Here is a 17,884-nt window from a genome sequence, read left to right on the forward strand (position 1 = left end):
TATTGAAAAGTGAATCCTTCCCTGACAAATAAAACTAAACAATGACAAATGAATGATAAGTATCTATCGTGACCCCAGGGCTTGCCGGAGGGGGATGGACAACCTGAGGCTCGCATGCCTTGGGAAGTTCCTCATGTGTGTGTCAACAAGGACATCCTTCTGTGATTTAAAGGAGAGAGAAAAAAAAAACTCCCTCATTTTTGTATTTCACTGCCTGCCAGCACCCCTAATTATCCCCACATTCCATTTGCAATGAATACCCCAACGATCCTTGACAATTGCCCTCAATCCAGATAAATACCCCTCCGACCCCACCCCCACCTTACGAACCAGCCACATCAGTGAGTGACCTTTTAATTCCATACTCTTAAGATTCATTACGGGTTCATTGAGTTCCAGAGTAAAAAAAAAAAAATCTCAGTTTAATCTATATGAAATAAATTAGGATCAGGATATTATTAAGTATTACAAATGGAATAAATGCCCTGTAAATCACTTTTTTTAGGTCACATGCTAAACGTATTCAGAAGATGGATGGCATGCCAAGATAAAGGACTGGTAGTTTGACCTTTGGACGCCGCTCGCTGTCAACGGCACGCTTATCAGAATGACATACCAAAGCGGAATCGGTGCCAGTCTGGCATGCCAACGGAGCTCAGGGAATGAATGTGTGAAAGATGGACGACTACGACCGAGCAGCAGGAGGCTAAATGCCAGCCGGGGAAAGTAGGACACAAACATGTCAAGTCATGTTTACATGTTGCCAGCCGTCAAGCATGTCAGAATATTCATTGATTTTAAACACTTTAATGAATTGAGGTTTTATTTGCATAAAGGATAACGAATGCATTAAAAATTCAAAAATGTCTAGCATCCTTTTTTCCCTGATACTTCAAACACCCATGCAAGAGAACAACAGTTGTTTTGCTCGTGAAAGCCAATGTCAAGGTTGTTTTTTGTTAGGACGTGTCTATCCTGAGCTGCTTGCCACCTGTTCGAGCAGAAATTGGGCTTTTGGGTTCACTTGTAGGCGGAGCCAACACCACACGCATCATCTACCTTCAGCCAATCAGGAGGAGGCACACTGCCTTCCCTATAAAATGCGCCGGCTCTCTCAAGGAGCTCAGTCAAGTCAACTTAGAGACTTTTCTGCACTTACAAATCGACGACTCCTTCATATATATATATTTAAACGAATCTCACTACAACAAGTTCTTTTGCTACGAGAATTAAAAAACTTGGACGGCGAATTTTCAGTGACGGAGAGGACAACAACAGCGGGAAACAAAATGCGTTTAATCCACAATATGACGACCATCGCGGAGTGCGCAACCCCGGACTACTCGCTCCCTAACCGGGCAATTAAAATAGCCGTGATAGGTGCAGGCGGAGTGGGCAAAACCGGTAAGAAACTGAAATGACAATTAATGATGCAAATGGAAGCATTTTCCAGCATGTCGAGTGATGTTAATTTGTTATTTTTATGTTCATTTTCAGCGCTCGTTGTGCGGTTCCTGACAAGGCGATTCATTGGAGACTATGAGAGGAATTCTGGTGAGTTCATGAGCACTAACTTTGAGTCGGACATTTGGATACTCTCGAGTATTATTCCCATTTTACACAATTGGCGTTTTTCTAAATCTAATTTCTGTTTTAATTTACTGTTTGTATTGTATTCATATTTTATGTTAAAAAAACTGTCATTTTTTGATTGTAAAATTGACTTTTGTGTTTGCTTGCAGGTAACCTGTACTCCAGAGAGGTCCAAGTAGACGGCGAGCAAGTCAGCCTCCAGGTTCAAGACACGCCTGGTGCAGAGGTAACAACTCTACTTTTTTCTTCCCTTCTCTGTGATGAGGTTATCTGACACTGTTTAAGTGGCCAAGCCTTCAAGCAGTATGTTCTGAGAGGGAAAAATCAAAGAGGTTGATCTGTGAAACAAAATTTAACCTGGGTTATATGCAAAAGTTTTTAAATTATAATGAAAGTAATATCTACTCTTAACAGGGAAATAGAATGTTAAGGCAGAAAGATTCAATTATTCTCTTTAAAAAAAACGTAAGAGATGTTTTAATGTGTGTGAGAGGTGGAAGCTAACCTTTTTTGTTTTTGTTTTCCAGATGAATGACAATGGCGTAGTTCTCCCCAACCACGTTTCGTGCTCCCTGCAGTGGGCTGATGCCGTGGTTCTGGTGTATTCCGTCACAGACCGCCAAAGCTTCGATCTGGTGCCGCAGCTGCATCAAAGGGTATCGCGGTGCGCTATTAATGGCAGGGGGCCGCCCGTGGTCCTGCTGGCTAACAAGGCAGACCTGCTCCACCTGCGCCGCGTGGAACCTCAGGAGGGCCCCCTGCTGGCCACCGCGCTGGGCTGCGCCTTTTATGACGTGTCGGCCAGCGAGGACTTCGATCAGGTGCACAGCGCCTTCCACAGACTGTGCTGCCAGCTAGCCAAGCAGCTGCCGGCGCTACCGCCGTCACCGCAGCCCCCTGCTCCTGCCGAAAAAAGGCGCCCCAAGTCGCCCAACATGCAGGACCTGAAAAGGCGCTTTAAGCAGGCGCTCTCCGCCAAAGTCCGTACCGTCACGTCCGTGTGAGACCTTCGTCCTCTTTGGAATTTTTATTTTGTTCTTGGAGAAGTTGCTTCTCAAATCACGTCCTAAGGAGGGTAAACATGAAGAGCGTGAGAGGCTCTCCTTTTGTCTCTTGAAAGATGGATGGACGTTCCTCCAGACCGCTCCGCCACAGTTCACGCAGGAGGCAGGGCATAAGATGGAGGGGTGTAACACGGCGGCAGTTATCACTGATTGCACTTTAAACACTGTGGGCTGAACAGCCAAATATGTTTTTGTTTAATTTTGCTGCTTGTTGGTGATGGTGGTATTTATTTGTTGACAATTCACACGGTTTGTGTTCACAATAAAAGGAAGAAGCCCATTTTGTCATTGTTTTTTTTTTCACAGGTAAAACTTTGACCAGGGTGAAATTTATAAATATTAAAGCTGGTTCTTATTTAAGGCCTCGTTGAGTTAAATAAAGGCAACAAAAGAAAATACCACATCAAATGCATAGAATTGGAATTGCACTATTACTATTTGCAAAATTATTTTAGTGCAATTTCCTTAGAATATATTAAAGAATAGGTACAAATGAAGCCAGCTAATTTTTAAATATTTAAAAATATATTTCAAAATATGCCCCTGCCCTCAAAATCTTAACATAAAATAGTCTTGCATTTTCTACACTGCTTATTCTCACGGGATAAAAAACAAAAGATCAACATGTACATTAAAACTACACAAATCATTTATGCACATTTGGAATTGTTTGCATATAAACATCAGAAAATACTGCAAAGTTAATATATTTGGTGTGAGGGGGGTTTGTTATGCAATTTTCAAACCCCATAACCTACAGAGATGCTGATTTGTTTGCATTTTGTCTCCGCATACCACACAACGTCCTTGCGCTCACTAGTGATGGAATAGCTAGCGCTGAAAAGCAGGCAGCCACGAGGCTGTATCAGACATGAATTTCACAGCGCTGACCTTATTTTATGAAAAGCATCTACGCAGCGAGACGAGCGCCCTTCAACAACAAAGTCTTGCATGAAAGCAAGTAACTTGTGACGACTTGATGAGTCAGCCAACAAGCCTTTGCTGAAGGACAACAAGACTTATTCGGATTTTATACGCCACGAAAAAAGATTTGAAAGCAGAGACGTGTTTAAAAAGAAAAAAAATGCTGCAATGTAACCAGGTGAATCGGGTTTGTTTAAAAAAACGCTAATAGTTTATTAATTACTTCTTAGTGTGCTAATGGCGAGGCCTTTACCTCGAATAAGCTCTCTGGACTTTCAATGCCGCACACAACGTGCTTGTTTTATTGAAATAATATCCCATAGTGCTGAAAATGTTGAATCAATAATAATTACACTTTATGTACAATCTAACGTAGTACCTGTGCTTTTTAATTACAATGTGTGAGTACTTTTTGGTTGCGGCCTCACACTCCGATGTCAGGTGTCAGTCTTTGGGTGGCGAAGAGCAGCTCGGGAATGTCGGTGGGCCTCAACAGCCTGGTGGACAGGACCAAAACCTGTGGCGGAAATCACTCTTTTTTTTTTTTCTTTTTCTAATGATCATATGCTCAACACTCGCCCAGATGCATGTCACAATTGAATTGGTAGTGAGTGTTAAGAAAAAAAAACAACAACTTTCTAGTGCGCCCCCCCCAAAAAAAAATGTGCTAGACGGCAGAAGTTGGCTTTTTATATTGGGTCAGTTTGTACGGTCGCTTTGCAAAACGTTCTCGTAACAACGCTGATGTCATTTGCTTTGAAATGAAACACGGAGTCGCTTTCGGCTGCGCGCTCACGTCCTTTTAAGGACAGCTCGCTTGATGCCTTTAATCCAAGTTTTTTTTTTTTTTCAACTGCTACAAAAATGAATGCTTCATAATTTACGACTGTTTTAGAATAATGAATGTTTTTTTGTTTTTTTTGTAGCCTGATCCGGAAGCTTTAATGGCAGCAGGCATGTTGGTGCTGTCACAGTGGAAGTGACATCTACTGTACATATTTCCTAGCCATGACCCCAAAGCCAACAAGGTCGACCCGGCCCCGGCATCCATCCTGCCATCCTCTGTCATGTGCCCATACGTTACATTGGCTTATTTGCACCGCACTGGCAGACGTGATGGCGGGATACAGACCCATCTGCGTATTGAGGGCAATGCTCTGTGTGCGTATTCACGTGTTTTCGTTCAGTAAACTGGGCCACCAGCAGGGGGGTTACAACAATGTCACACAACCTGCAAAAATGACTTTAAATATGGTAATGCGCCCATGGGGCCGGTAAATGTTAACGCCTAGACTAAAAAGACACAAAACTATTAGCGTCTGTTCCTGAACGTGGCACACTCACCTGACTTCCAGGTTTCAAGGCCACGACAGTTTCCTTGACAAGGCGGAGCTCTGAGGGTGTGACTCCGCCCACGAGGAAGAGGAATAGCAACGGGTTGTCACTGGGATGTGGGCGGCTCACCTGTTAGTGGATTAACATGAGTTAAACAAGCTCCACATTTATTTTTCATGTCGGCGTCCTAAAGGTTTTATGTCAAAAGTCATCTAAATTTTTAAGCAAATCAGAAAGCGTTGAAGTAGAAGGGGAAACAGCTGGGGGTCCTAACCCGCCCACCCCCTCCCGCATGCTTATGCAATTGGGGCTGGATTTGAAAGGGCTCGCTTATTGTCAAGTGCGGGTGGCCCACGAGGTGGCAAACAAAGGCTTTTCTTCACACCCTGGCGTCATGACACGTGGTCGTCTCATATAACACACACACATGCACACGCACACGCGAGGAGCCTTTCAAACACATTCAACGACACTGGATGAGATGGCAATTGAAGATGCATTTCTAACAGCGGGGCGGGCGGCCCGCTGTGTGGGTCGGGCCCCATTGGCCGAGGCGGCGAGGGCGTCGGTACACGTGAGGCGGCAGATGGCAGGGGATGAGTCGACATGTTGATGCTCAGGTCGGCGCTCGCTCTTTCTCTCTTGCGCGGTCAGAGGGCGCTCGGCAACACGCAGCATCCATGTGCGCTAAGTGCGACCATGTGCTAGGCCATGGGAGAGGGCGGAGCTTAGAGGAGGACAGGTTTTTTTATAGTCACGCGGAGTAGGCTCTTTTACGTTCCATTATTTTCAACGGGGGGAAAAAAATGAAATATCCTATGATTTGCTTCATAGATGGAAAGGGTTATGTCAGCATCAGACGAGCACAAAACATGCTGACAAACACATTCACTTGCTTTAAGAAAATAACCCTTTTCAAACTCAATTTTTTTTTTTTTCAGTTTTTTTTTTTTTTTGTATTTCGTCCCGAATATATTTCTTCCATTATTTGTGTATTTCGGTCAAATATGATTTAATTTTTAGATATGTAGGGGATCTGAGGCGGAAAACCTTTCCCACCGTTTCATCTGTGACGACGGTGTCTCAATGGCGTAAACTGCCCGAAAGTTCAGCCAGTTGAGTCGGTCCAAGTCGCTTATTAATTTGCCCAAAATCAGGACACCGTTATGTAAGCGCTCTAATTCATCCTCCCTGAGAGTAATCATCACTTTAAGCAGGCCCAGATGTGGGATAAACATGCCGCGGATGGGTATTTATTTCCCGGCGGGACGCAGCTACATGTGTATTGCACGAAAACATTGGTGGCAAGAGAAAAAAAAATATTAACACAACCCGCAAGTTGAGGTTTGCGCGTCTCCCACAAAGGAGCTTGACAAACCACCAAAGAAAAGCAGGATTAGTCGAGGAGGTGATGGAGAGTCACTCTTAGCGGAAAGTTTGTCGGGACTTTTCTAAGTGGAACACAGTATTTGTGTATTTGAACCTTTAGATTGCATAACTATTAAAATTAGAGTTTTGATGAGCTCTTTAGGTGTCTTTTTGCAGAATATTTGACCTTTTTTTTGTGTTAAGGAAAGCAGACAAAAAGTTCAACAGCTAAAATGGTTGCTTCAAAGTAAAATGGTGGACGTTTTGAGACTTCATGATGGACACATCTAGCAAATGTCATGAAGTAAAACAGTCTGCGCGTAATGTCTGACCTTCATGAACATGCTGAAGCCCGTCTTCAGGAGGTCCGTGAGGCCGCCGGACATGTGCTCTATGTCAGGACATTCGTGCTTGTCGGGGTGGAAGACTTCTTGCAAGATCTGTCGCAGAAAAGGTCGATAGGTAGCCTGCAAAAAGGAGACAATGAAAATACAATGACTCGATTCATCATTGAGTCATCAATTTCAAATATGTCATAAATTTTCTGCGGGACAGGCCTTATGCAACATACAAAACAAATTTCCGGAGCACCATCTGATATTCTTAAAAGGGAATTCCGCTCCAACCCTCCTTCCATGACTGCACCATGTATAGCCTCAAAGCTAAAAGGGCGACTATTCCAGAAGTCTTTTTCTCGATAACATCAGACACAGTTTGAGATTCACGCAAAGATGGAATCTTAAAATAATCAGACGGATGACACAACATTTTTGTGAACGTCATTTACCGTGTTTCAAATCAGTCTTGGAAAAACTGATGACTCCTAACTGATATGTAGTTCACCTGCGGTTGGCAGAAAGAGTTAGCTTCTGTTAGCATGCTGACTATTTAGAATGGACAACCATGTATGTTTTTGGAATCTGGAACGAAACCTACGCAGGCAAGGGGAGTACATGAAAACTCCACACAAGAAGGCTGAAGCCCGGAATCAAACCCACAACCTCCGCACTGTGAGGCGGACGTGCTCAAAAGTCAAAGCCGTGACTCATTATATCAACTCAAATTTAGCAACATTACAAAATGGGTCAACATGCTCCATCGGAGTGGGCGCTAAATAAACAACACTGACGCCACAACATCTGTCTCGCTTGACTAACATCCCTAAAAAAAAAAAAACACCTCCGCAAAAACATACCCACAGCATTATCATGAATATCAAACCCGCTTCCGTTAGCAGGCACGTGTGCGCACATGCCCCCGTATCGCTTTTCCTCCCAAGTGGGATTTTCCTGGCGTGGAGAGGATTGATTAGTGAAATTAATTCGACAAAAACAGCACAGCACGTTACATGAATACAACGGGACAGAAAAACATGTTAGGGAATGGAATGTTCTAGCAGAATGAGGAACATGGTTGACATAAAGACAAGCTAGACCTTGGCTACGGTTAGCGGCTGTTAGCATAATGAGTAATTGGAGCCTGAATGTAGTTAAATTGTATGAACATATAGTTATCCAAAGAAGAAACAAAGAAACATCTTTTTTTGTAATTCAATTGAACAACTTTTGAAAACTTTTGTAGTAAACTTGCTAGCTCACTTTGTTCGTGTGACAGCTATTTGGGGGAAAGTTAACTGAAGTTAGGGCGGAGGTTAGAGATATTACTGTAAGTTAGCGCTCATGTAGTTAGCGTTCGTGAGCATAAAGTCCATCTGGAGCCTGGCAAGTTTGAGTTAAAACGAGGACAAACAGAAGCCTGGATACAGTTAGTTTGTGTATACAACATTTACATAAGCTGTGACTCAGCATTTATCTCCATCTACAAGTTTGTGGAGCCCATCCTCCACATTGCAAGACAGCTTTTGTTTGTTAAATTCTTAATAATTTCAAGGATCAACGGCCAACCCTCCCTTCTCTCACGGTTACATAATATAATAGGATAGCTTGATAAAGACCAGGAGGCTGTCAAAGTAATTCAAGCAGGAAATAGTGGTATTAAAAAGATATAATTAAAATGTGCTTTCTGACTAGAATGTTCCATGGCGCCGGGACACAGGCTGGTACCTGGTGGACTCCGTCGCTTGGCGTGTAGACGCGACGTAGCTGCTTGAGGTGGTCTCGGGCGTGGCTCAGCTTGCCCAGGGTCTCGAACATACGCTCTAATGCGGAATGGACCCGCTCGGTGCTCGGCTCCTCCTCTTCTGTACAGCCTGGCGAAGTAAAACAAATTTAATTTCAATATTTTTAATCATTTACTTGCATAATAATAGTTAAAAAGGGAAAGGAATATGTATTTTTTTTAATTTTGATTAGAATTTTTGTTTGTATTTCCAGGAAGAATATTTTTTTAGAAAAAAAAGTTGGGACAAAGACTCATTCATATAATTTCCAGGTTGCTGAGGTTTTACTTGTTCTTCAAATTGCAGGCCACAGGTCGCCTGTCTTTGGCGCGTAAGCAAAAGTACCACCTGTGTTGTGTGCTTCTTTGCAAACTGGCACACAAAAAAAAAAAGCTAACACATGCAAGAAAACACTGGCAAAAAAAAAAAAAGACAAAACACTTCACCCCAAAACTAATTATAGGAATTTTCTTCCCAAAAGAACATCTAAAGATAGGAAGCTGACGTTTTTGCAAAGTGACATAAAAATATGCACTGGTATAAATTACGATGAAGGGTAACCCTTTTTTTTTTTTGGATGATTTGCACTGGCAGGAATGTAACGAGTAATTAAACGTGTGTTGCAGTTCTATACGACATCAGTAAAAAGCGGCACGCCGCAACTGTGTCAGCAGGTAGTCAGCATGGCTCGCAACCAACGCCAACGCTGTCGACTGCCAGCGGTGCACAAAGGCGCATTGTGCGCTGCCAGGTGCCTCGCGAAATGCAAACACGACTCATTATACGCCTCTTTAGTACCAGATTAATTCTTCTGTGGAATCAGTGTGGGTGGAATAAAAGCAACAGAAAAAAAACCCTGCAATTTTAAGGTAAATGTGTTGATTTTTCTGCCACTTTTGTACCACTATTGCACCATTCACATCAAGGTTAAATTAAATCGAGGCTTGCATAAGGCGCTCCACATGATCTCACATGTTAAACATGTCTTCAGACATTTCTATATACAGTATGGAGTACACGGAGATAAAATCTCAAACGCTCGCATGTAATGTCAGTAACTCTAAAAGGTGACCTGCTTCCCAAACGCTTTGTCTAATTTTATTGGGCCGACTCCATCCATCAACGTCGGCGCGCTTACATAATGCACGGGCGGCTTTGTTAGTCTTTAATCTGGGAACTTTTTTTTCCCCCTCGCCTGCCTGCTATGTTGCAGATGATATCCGAAATCAAGGGGGGACAGGCTTTGTTTTGAACGGCTGCCCGTCTGCAGGAATGCGCGGCGGCGTCTGGCGGCCAACCCCGACGCTTAGAAGTTAAACGCGAGTCCGGGGACAAAGCGCAGGGCGAGACCGTGGCGAGCGTTCGGATATGGGTCTTATCTTAAAGCATTCGCGATAATCCGAGCGTCCTAAAATAGGAGCAGGGGTGGCACCTGGGCCTTTCCCCGAAGTTGGACTGACTAGCCCTCCAGGTCACAGTTGAAATGAGCGTGTGGTATGTCGAGGGTTTGCCAGGTACCATCTGTTTGACGCTTTCATAAACCAGCTAATAGAATAAGCAATAAGACATTGGGCGGGCGTGTTGCGTGTGAGCGAGAGGCGTTTGATCACCTGCCAATGCTAACTCAGTGGCACTGGCGGGTCGCTGCATTGACGGCGGCGTCAACCGAGCCCGACAGAGGCCCCCCAGGTGGCGATACGGAAGCGCCACGGCTTGGCCCGCGGGCCCGAAACACCTGCGCATCAACTCATCTCTGCGCCATCCACCGTGTCAAGCCAAAACCGCACGCCTCTTCTGATGACTCTCACGCGAGTTGTGGATTGAGGGCGTGTCAAATGTATTGGCGGAATTTGACGGGAAATCGCTGCTCGATACGCCTCCGATCCTCCAGCACCTTCTTTAACCGGCATGTTCTCACGCGACCCTGTCATGACTCACCCGGGCAGCCATCCGCTTCTTCGGAAAATTAAAGGATGTACTCATCAAGCGGCATTGAAGTAAAAAAGCGCAGAGTGGTGAGTCACTGTTCCTTCGTGTGGACGAATAGGTAACTCGGAGGGATAATATGATCTTAAAATTAGTCCAAATGCAAAATATTCTCTTGGCTGTTTTAGTGGCAGAAAATGGGTCCTAATTTTTTTTTGTTTTTTTTTTCAAAACAACCGCAGTTGTTATTTTAACGTGAAATCTATTGTGTTAATCCAAGGCATGGTGGATTGAACCAGCACAAGGTTGTTAGCCATCATCCGGCACCGTTAAACATCCATTTCGTGAGTAATTACATATACAAGAAAGAAAGACATCAAAGTCGGAAGGAAGTAATAAGTCATTACGGCTGTTTTTTTTTTTTTTGGTCGGCCATGTGGCCTGCGGAATCAAAACACTGTGTTTCCTCAACAACCGGCCAAACAATACAGCAACCCTTGCTGCCGCCGCACTTATCAGAGGAATGTATTTATTATAAATACGCCTGCCTATTTTGAGGCACGATCAAAAGGGGGAAAGAATGAGGGTACGTGATTCAGAGGAGTGACAGTCGGGGGGAAAAAAAAAAAAAGATGAAAGAAACTATTTTTGAGGCTTCTTATCGACCTTCCGAAAATGAAGACGGTGGATACGGCCGCCGTCAAGCTTTTCCATCTTGTGACGTTCCGCTTCCACATGGTCCTGACATGAGGATGATGTAACCGAAGTGTGCTTATGTCATTCTTTATTCCGCATCGGCGGCTTCCGTTTCCAGTTGTGAGCGACTTGGCTGGCAGAATGCTAACACGCTAGCTTTAACGCCGCACTGGCTAGTTTTTGGACCCAACATGCTGGGTCGAATCCTCAACTGGATGGATAGCCATTTCACCGCGTGCCCTGTCATAAAGCGAGTTCTGATTGTTGTGCAAAAATATGGCAAGCTAGCAAGACGACGGTACTAGTTCATTTAACTCATATGCTAAATGCTAAGATAGTAGGAATTTCTATTCCAAGCTGTGCGCAGTGCTGGTGTACTTAATGAAGTGTCTTTTCGAAAACGACACTGCATTCATTCAAGGTTGAGCTGAATTTGGTTTGCTCGTCTCTGTGGGAATTTAAAAAAAACAACCAAAAGAAACATTTTTCTTGTCCCAGAGTTGCATTTTTCGCAGAAATGAAACGGCGACGGCTGAAAACCGAGATCCCTCATGACTCGTCTTTCACCTCCACCTTGGCCAATTTGTGTGTGTGTGTGTTGAGGTGCATACTTTCATGGCCGATCAGGGAAATCTAGCACTCTCGGGCCCACAGACTGAAAAAGGGAGCAAAAATTAGAACTTTGCACGCAATCCAATTTGAGACCCCCGCTTCACATGCGAGACGAGAAGGTGGGTGGGGTGTATTATGGGATGTAAAACAAACCTCCTTTTGGCACACCGGGTCTGTCTGTACAGTGTGTCGGATGTCCTGCTTTGGCTTTAAGCAGTTATGTAAGTCCCAAGATCAGCACATTCACTTGAGGGAAAAAAAGCAGCCACTAAAAAAAAATACATGCTGTCGTATGCTTAAAAGCATAATTGTCACTAAATCAATAAAAAGTAGCAGTGGTCTTGAAAAAGTATTGAAATTCTTTTCAAATTTGTACGTTTTATTATCTGAAAATGTGACTAAACTGGAGGTGGAGAGCTCAGCATTGGAGGGTCCTCGTGAAACTTTAGAAAAACACACTGGCCTGATCACAAATAGTTATTTGGGGCCAGACTTAACCTATATGATTCATTGGCTGTTTCATCCATTCAAAATGTTGTGTAAGCCACGTCTTGGTTCAGCAAGTCTTACACAACCACAAAAGTATTCTACCACTTGAAAAGGACCTTGTCTGTCAAAAAGAGTCCAATCGCAGCCTTCTTTCTCCACAATCATTCTGTTCAATATTTTTTTTTTTCATGAATGACCTTGCTGGCATATGGTGTGCATCAATCATCAATTGTTTGTTACACAATCATAGCGGGCGTATGTGTGTGTGTGTGTGTGTGTGTGTGAGAAAGAATGTCATTAGCTTAGTGATGATTGAAGGAGTGTGCCAGGTCACCTTTATTATTCTGATGATTATTTGCTGATTTATACAGTGCGCCTCCTAACTGATCACAAATCCTTTTCAAATCTTCTCAATTTTCAGTGACGTCACCAATTGCAACTATCAGGTCATTTTCCCTGAAAATATAATAAAAATATATTACTTGTTTTCTCTCCAACTATCTCTTCAACAATAAAAAAACTGCTGAGGTTCTTGCAATGAACCAAGATGTCAACGACAGTGGATGAAAAAGTAATGAATAAACCAAAAGACAGTACTGCCCTCCAGCGGCGCATTGTTGGTATTACACTCAGCAGTCCGCCAGTCCGTCTGTCCAAAGCGCCCTCTACTCGTCAAACGGATACTAACTCCCTAAAAGTCAGCTGAACTAAATTTAAAACGAGTATGATTGCATATAAACGAAAATGTAAAAGAAATACAGATACAAATTAATTTTAAAAAATTCAATTAAAATGATCTAGAGCAGGGCGGGGTAAATTTGGTTCTTTTTTTTCAAATGGACTATCTATCTTTAATAGTTACATCTATCTATCTATCTATCTATCTATCTATCTATCTATCTATCTATCTGAGGGGGGGGGTTGAAAGGGGGGGGGGTGAAAGGTCCTATTTTGACCGTCCGGGAAGCACCCGGGCCTCTGCTCTGCTGTGTTTGTTTTCCCAAGTAGAAACATGTGAACATGTGTTTGTTGCTCACTGGGCTTGAGTTGCACACCAGAATGCATGAACACGTGTGATCAGTCGGGCGCGCACACACACACAAACACAACAACTCACATTGATTTGACAGATGCAGTTACTAACGTAGCCGCTAGGGGGCAGTGTTAGATAAGCCCGCAGCACACAGCATGTAACACGTACCCCCATCAATTCAGTTCTGGCCCCCAACTCTCCAACCTATCAAAAACAGACCTCTCTGCCAGAAGGACCGAGGAGCTGTTTTTTCACGGTCTCCTGAGGAGGATAAGCATCTTTTTTTTTCTCTCGCAGCGGCCCAGATGTGAGGCACCAAACCTGCTTGAATAAAAAACAGTCACTTTCCCTCCTCCTCCTGCGCTCCAACTATTCTCTCCATTTTTACAACAGTGTCCAAGTGTCCGCCCTTCCTCCAAAGCTGGCCCGAGTCCCCTTTTTCTTTCCTCGCCGTGGCAGGTTCCACTTTCCAAATAAACCCTTTCAAACGTGCAACACATGCGATGGGGAGCAAAGTCAGACATGATGGCGAAAAAAAAACAACAACAACAACCCGCTAACAGACGAGTCACACAGTCCCAATGACCCAGAAAACAGAGACACATATTTAAGCCTCGTCCACTTTGTTCTATATCTTATTGTTCTCGTAAATTCTTGGTCAGTGTGTGTGTGACATGTTAGCGCACAACATTTGTTACGGCACATCTGGATGGAGTGAGGGCGTGGTGACTCGCATGACTCAAATCCGTACGACGAAGAAACATTTTGTGAGGAACAAGGCAGAATGTTTTATAGGGCGTCCAGCCTGGATAACCAAAACAAGTTGCTGCGAAGTGAATTTGGGATTTACGAGGCAAGGCCAAGACTCCGGTAGGTGTGCTGTCTGCGGGGATTAAGCCTCTTTTTTTCCACGCAGAGATCCCACGAAATTTCTGCATCAAAACTGACGCTTAGTTAACAGTAATCTTAGTTAACAGTAAAAAACATAAAAACAAAAACAGTCTCAAGTAAGTCTGCCTCTTTGGTTTGAATAAATCCTGTCTTTATCACACAGACTAATATGATAAGATAGTCAACAAATATTAGCCTAAACCAACAAAGAACATCAAGTTAGTGTTTGAAAAAACATCAGAACAAAAAAAGCCTATTGGCTAAAAGTTTCCAGCAAATAAACACGCACACATGGTCAAGCAAGATGACGCGATAACACTCATGGCAGCCAAGAGGCCTCCGGTAAGGCCCCGCCGCTGCTTGGAGCCGCCACGCTAGGCTACACCGTGCTAATGAAGAGCTGGTGGGAGCCCGTGGCTCATGTTCATGTTATAACGCCAACAAAACATACATGGATTTGATGCAGACTTGTCTGGCTTAGTTTGCATGAACTGCAGATAGCATTAGCACATTCCAAAATGAAATGATTCTCTTTGAATGACATTTATGACACTTAAAACCCTACCCCTAGTTTGAAACCCTGACCCTAGTTTCAGATCAGCAAACAGCAACAATGAGACAAGACGACCAAACAATGGAGAATAATGGACAACGCCGTTAAGACAAGAGGAGGACAGGGTGGTGCTGCTGATGAAAAGACATGATTAACCTTTGATCCTCATGTCATTTTGTGCGGGTGTGTGTGTGTCAGATGATAAGTGTGCTACTCCCAGGAAGCACACACACACACACACACACACAGATAATGTTGATGCTGATCAGATACTTGCTATATTGCGTGTGTGTGTGTGTGTGTGTGTGTTGTGAGAATGCGCGCGAGACCGGAATAATGGATGAAGTGTTGCGCAAGTCCACGTTTAACAAAGTGCAGGACTGAGAACAAAGAGCATTTTGAATGAAAACAGATATAAACAGTGTTGTTTTGACTCTTTGTTGACATGAAAATGAGAGACAGTCTTCTTACGCGAATACAATTTCCAATATTCTACAAATCCCAACAAATGCACAAGACGACAACTGACAAGATACGGCAGCGACATCCATCTAGGGAGGAAACATCCTATCGCAGGAAGTCCGATTCTCCCTAATCGCGGCTCTACTTCCCGTCCGGGTCCCGGAGCCTCATCATCTCCGGATCCAAGCAGCCACGCAGGCCGGCGTCCCACAAAAACATGCATTCATGCTAGGTTGGTGGCGCAAGTGAAAGTGAATTACAGGGCGGAGCGCTAGCAGACGTAGCACTTAGCGTATTATACGCTGACAGCAAGACCGTGACTTAAAAAACTAGCTAAAAACTGTCTGGATAAACTATAATTTAATAGTTTTCATCCAGTCTCTAATTAGAGTGTCACGATCCAGGTCGGAGGGATGATGCTGGGCCAGACCCGAAGCCGCAGTAACCTCTGATGATGAGATGCTAACACTTAGCATGACACAAATAACACACCCAGACTGGCTGAAACACAAAAACCTTGATCATGTACTCTGCTCTTCGACACTGCGCAACAAGCCGAACAAGCTAACGCAGACCACTACGAGGACCAGTAGTGGAAGGTGTGTGTGTCTTTGAATGTGTTTATTTTCTGAAGTGGGTGAACCGCAGACAGCCATTATCGCGGCACACGTACGATACGCCCACACGATAACGCTAGCAATGACTCTCAATAACCAAAACGTTTCCCACGAGAAGAGAAACAGTGGTTCATTCATGCCTTCATCTGGCCACGTCGGACTACAGCGACTTTTACGTTGACGCCGTTCCGATAAAACTGCAGCTATGTGAGCATCTGGGCTACATTTGATCGTCTTGTCACGTCAACCCATAAAAATAAGCAGCGCACATGAAAAACATACACAAGAATTCCACACTCAAAGTGGCCGTCCTCCCTTCTCGTTGTATGTAAACCAAACCGTGGACACAAACCGCAGAGAGAACAATTGACTAAGTACAAACATACAGAGTCCGAGATAGAGGAGGGGGTTTGTTGGCTTTTTGAGGCTCTTCATCCCTTACTATCTGCCTCTGGACCTGCATTCCTCTAATGGGGACATTTTGATAAGACTCAACATTGCCTTCGGGTTGTTTTACGACGAAACCGAAGAGGGACTTTGGAAAAAAATAAAGGGGTGGGGGTTAGCTGATAGATGAGGGTGTGCAGGAGAACACGGAGAGGGTGGGGGGGCGGGGGGTGAAGGGGTGGCGTTCCCGTTGATTAACACCAGGCCTCCTGACAGGAAATGACCGGGCCGGCTCAGAGAGCCAGGAGAGCTTCCATCTGGTGCCGCGGAGGAGCCTTGGAGGAATTCTTCAACACGAGAAGGAGATCTAGACGCCAACGTGACTCTTCTGGGGCTGTTGTGGGACACTGAAGCAAAATATTTTTCCCCAAGACCTTCAGTGCAGTACTGCATTGTGCCACAATATGCCTTGGCAGCACTGAGCTATACTGGAAGAAGTGTGGCAAAATTTAGAGGAAGAAGAAACTAACTAAGTCCAAGTTCAATCATCAAAACGATCCTTTAGCTTTACTTTTGTCCCCAGATTTGCTGATACTATTTATTATCAGAGTGAATAGTGTGAAGGAATACACATTTCAAAACATTCCACACATTCCCACAGTAACTTTGTAAGGAGGAACGTTTGGTGCACGTACGCATGCGCTAATGTATTTTCGGCCTTTGTGCACGAGTGAGCGCGTGGGCCACCGTCTCTTATTTCTAGCGACACGTCCCCGCGGACAGCCGGCCTGTTTTATGATGAGCATTTCCTGTCATAAATAAGACGTTCTAAAGCAAACACAGGCGTCAACCGCACACGACGAGCCGCAAAACAGCGAGGCCTCCTCCCCACTGCACAAATTCGAATGTGAAAGTCATCATCTTGCTGTAATTTTGCCAACGTTGTGATCTTTTTTTTTGAAAGAAAACGTTATGTATTTATTTCCCTATAATTCATAACAGTTCCCACTGTGCTACCGTGACAAGCGAATCGTAAAACAAAGTGAACTGCATGTGTTTTTACCTTGAGAAAGTCTGCTAGCTTAATGTTAACATAGAATTTGGCTGATATTATTTTTGTATGATACGTCTCATTGAAACCAACGAATTTAGGATGGCGACATGTTTTTTTTCCCCTATGGGAAAAGCAGACATAAACAAAGGCGACCGCGGTGGCCTTGGTGGATCTCGGACTGCAACGCTCACCACTTGGGGTCGGGTTGGGCGAGGGATGGGGGGGGAGGGGGGGGTGTCTTCGACCGCAGTTAGCTGTGTGGTCAGTCTGAGGCGCTAGACGGTCTGCGATGGACCTCCCTTTTAATTACGGCCTGTTCTCCAAGTCACCAGCTTATCTGATCAAGTCAACTAGCGGGAACAAGGCTAGCGGCTGCTTTGACAACGAGTGTGTATGTGTTTATACAGTAAGAGGAGGAAGTCAAACAACAACCCCCAATTAAAAATAATTGAGACTAATTTCATATATTTAATCAGGCGCGATCGTTGGACCGACTTCTGCTCCACTTCCTCTTCCAAAGACAAGCCTCCGGATCCTTCTGGGGCAAAATGAAGGAAGCCCCGTGGTCGTTGTGGAGGAAGAGGAATGAAGGAGTGCAAGCAGACATGGCAAAGGAAATGAAGGAGAAGAAGAAAAATAAAGAGGGGAAAAGAAAAGTTGGAGACGTAGGCAAAATAAAACGGAGTTCAATGTGACTGCTTTCATGTCGCTTGCTCGGTCCATGCCAATGCAAACAACTGCCTTGGGGGAGGTCCGGAGCT

General features: G+C 44.2%; 2 protein-coding genes across 2 annotated transcripts in view; one reads left to right on the top strand and one right to left on the bottom strand.

The window, feature by feature from the left end:
• The first annotated feature begins 1,072 nt into the window (after positions 1-1,072).
• rasl11b (RAS-like, family 11, member B) lies at positions 1,073-2,937 on the top strand. The gene is made up of 4 exons (XM_085927374.1): positions 1,073-1,404; positions 1,498-1,554; positions 1,743-1,819; positions 2,121-2,937. Exons 1-4 carry the CDS (start codon positions 1,101-1,103, stop codon positions 2,595-2,597), a joined length of 915 nt encoding a protein of 304 aa, XP_085783500.1. The 5' UTR covers positions 1,073-1,100; the 3' UTR covers positions 2,598-2,937.
• Positions 2,938-3,960: 1,023 nt separating this feature from the next.
• scfd2 (sec1 family domain containing 2) overlaps positions 3,961-17,884 on the bottom strand; it is a 40,361-nt gene continuing 26,437 nt past the window's right edge. Inside the window, exons 7-10 of the mRNA XM_085927370.1 lie at positions 8,348-8,493; positions 6,617-6,751; positions 4,926-5,045; positions 3,961-4,098 (exon numbers count right to left, since the gene is read on the bottom strand). Coding sequence (XP_085783496.1) covers positions 4,006-4,098; positions 4,926-5,045; positions 6,617-6,751; positions 8,348-8,493 — 494 coding nt within the window. The 3' untranslated portion in view covers positions 3,961-4,005. The remainder of the gene's footprint in view (positions 4,099-4,925; positions 5,046-6,616; positions 6,752-8,347; positions 8,494-17,884) is intronic.

Source organism: Syngnathus leptorhynchus, chromosome 13 (assembly GCF_054491065.1).
Source record: "Syngnathus leptorhynchus isolate UIUO chromosome 13, UIUO_Slep, whole genome shotgun sequence".
NCBI classification, from domain to species: Eukaryota; Metazoa; Chordata; class Actinopteri; order Syngnathiformes; family Syngnathidae; genus Syngnathus; species Syngnathus leptorhynchus.

Coding starts and splice junctions, on each gene's coding strand:
- rasl11b (XM_085927374.1), top strand. CDS start 1,101: ATGCGCCGGCTCTCTCAAGGAGCTCAGTCAAGTCAACTTAGAGACTTT. Junction 1,405..1,497: donor AGGCGGAGTGGGCAAAACCG/GTAAGAAACTGA, acceptor GTTCATTTTCAG/CGCTCGTTGTGCGGTTCCTG. Junction 1,555..1,742: donor AGACTATGAGAGGAATTCTG/GTGAGTTCATGA, acceptor GTTTGCTTGCAG/GTAACCTGTACTCCAGAGAG.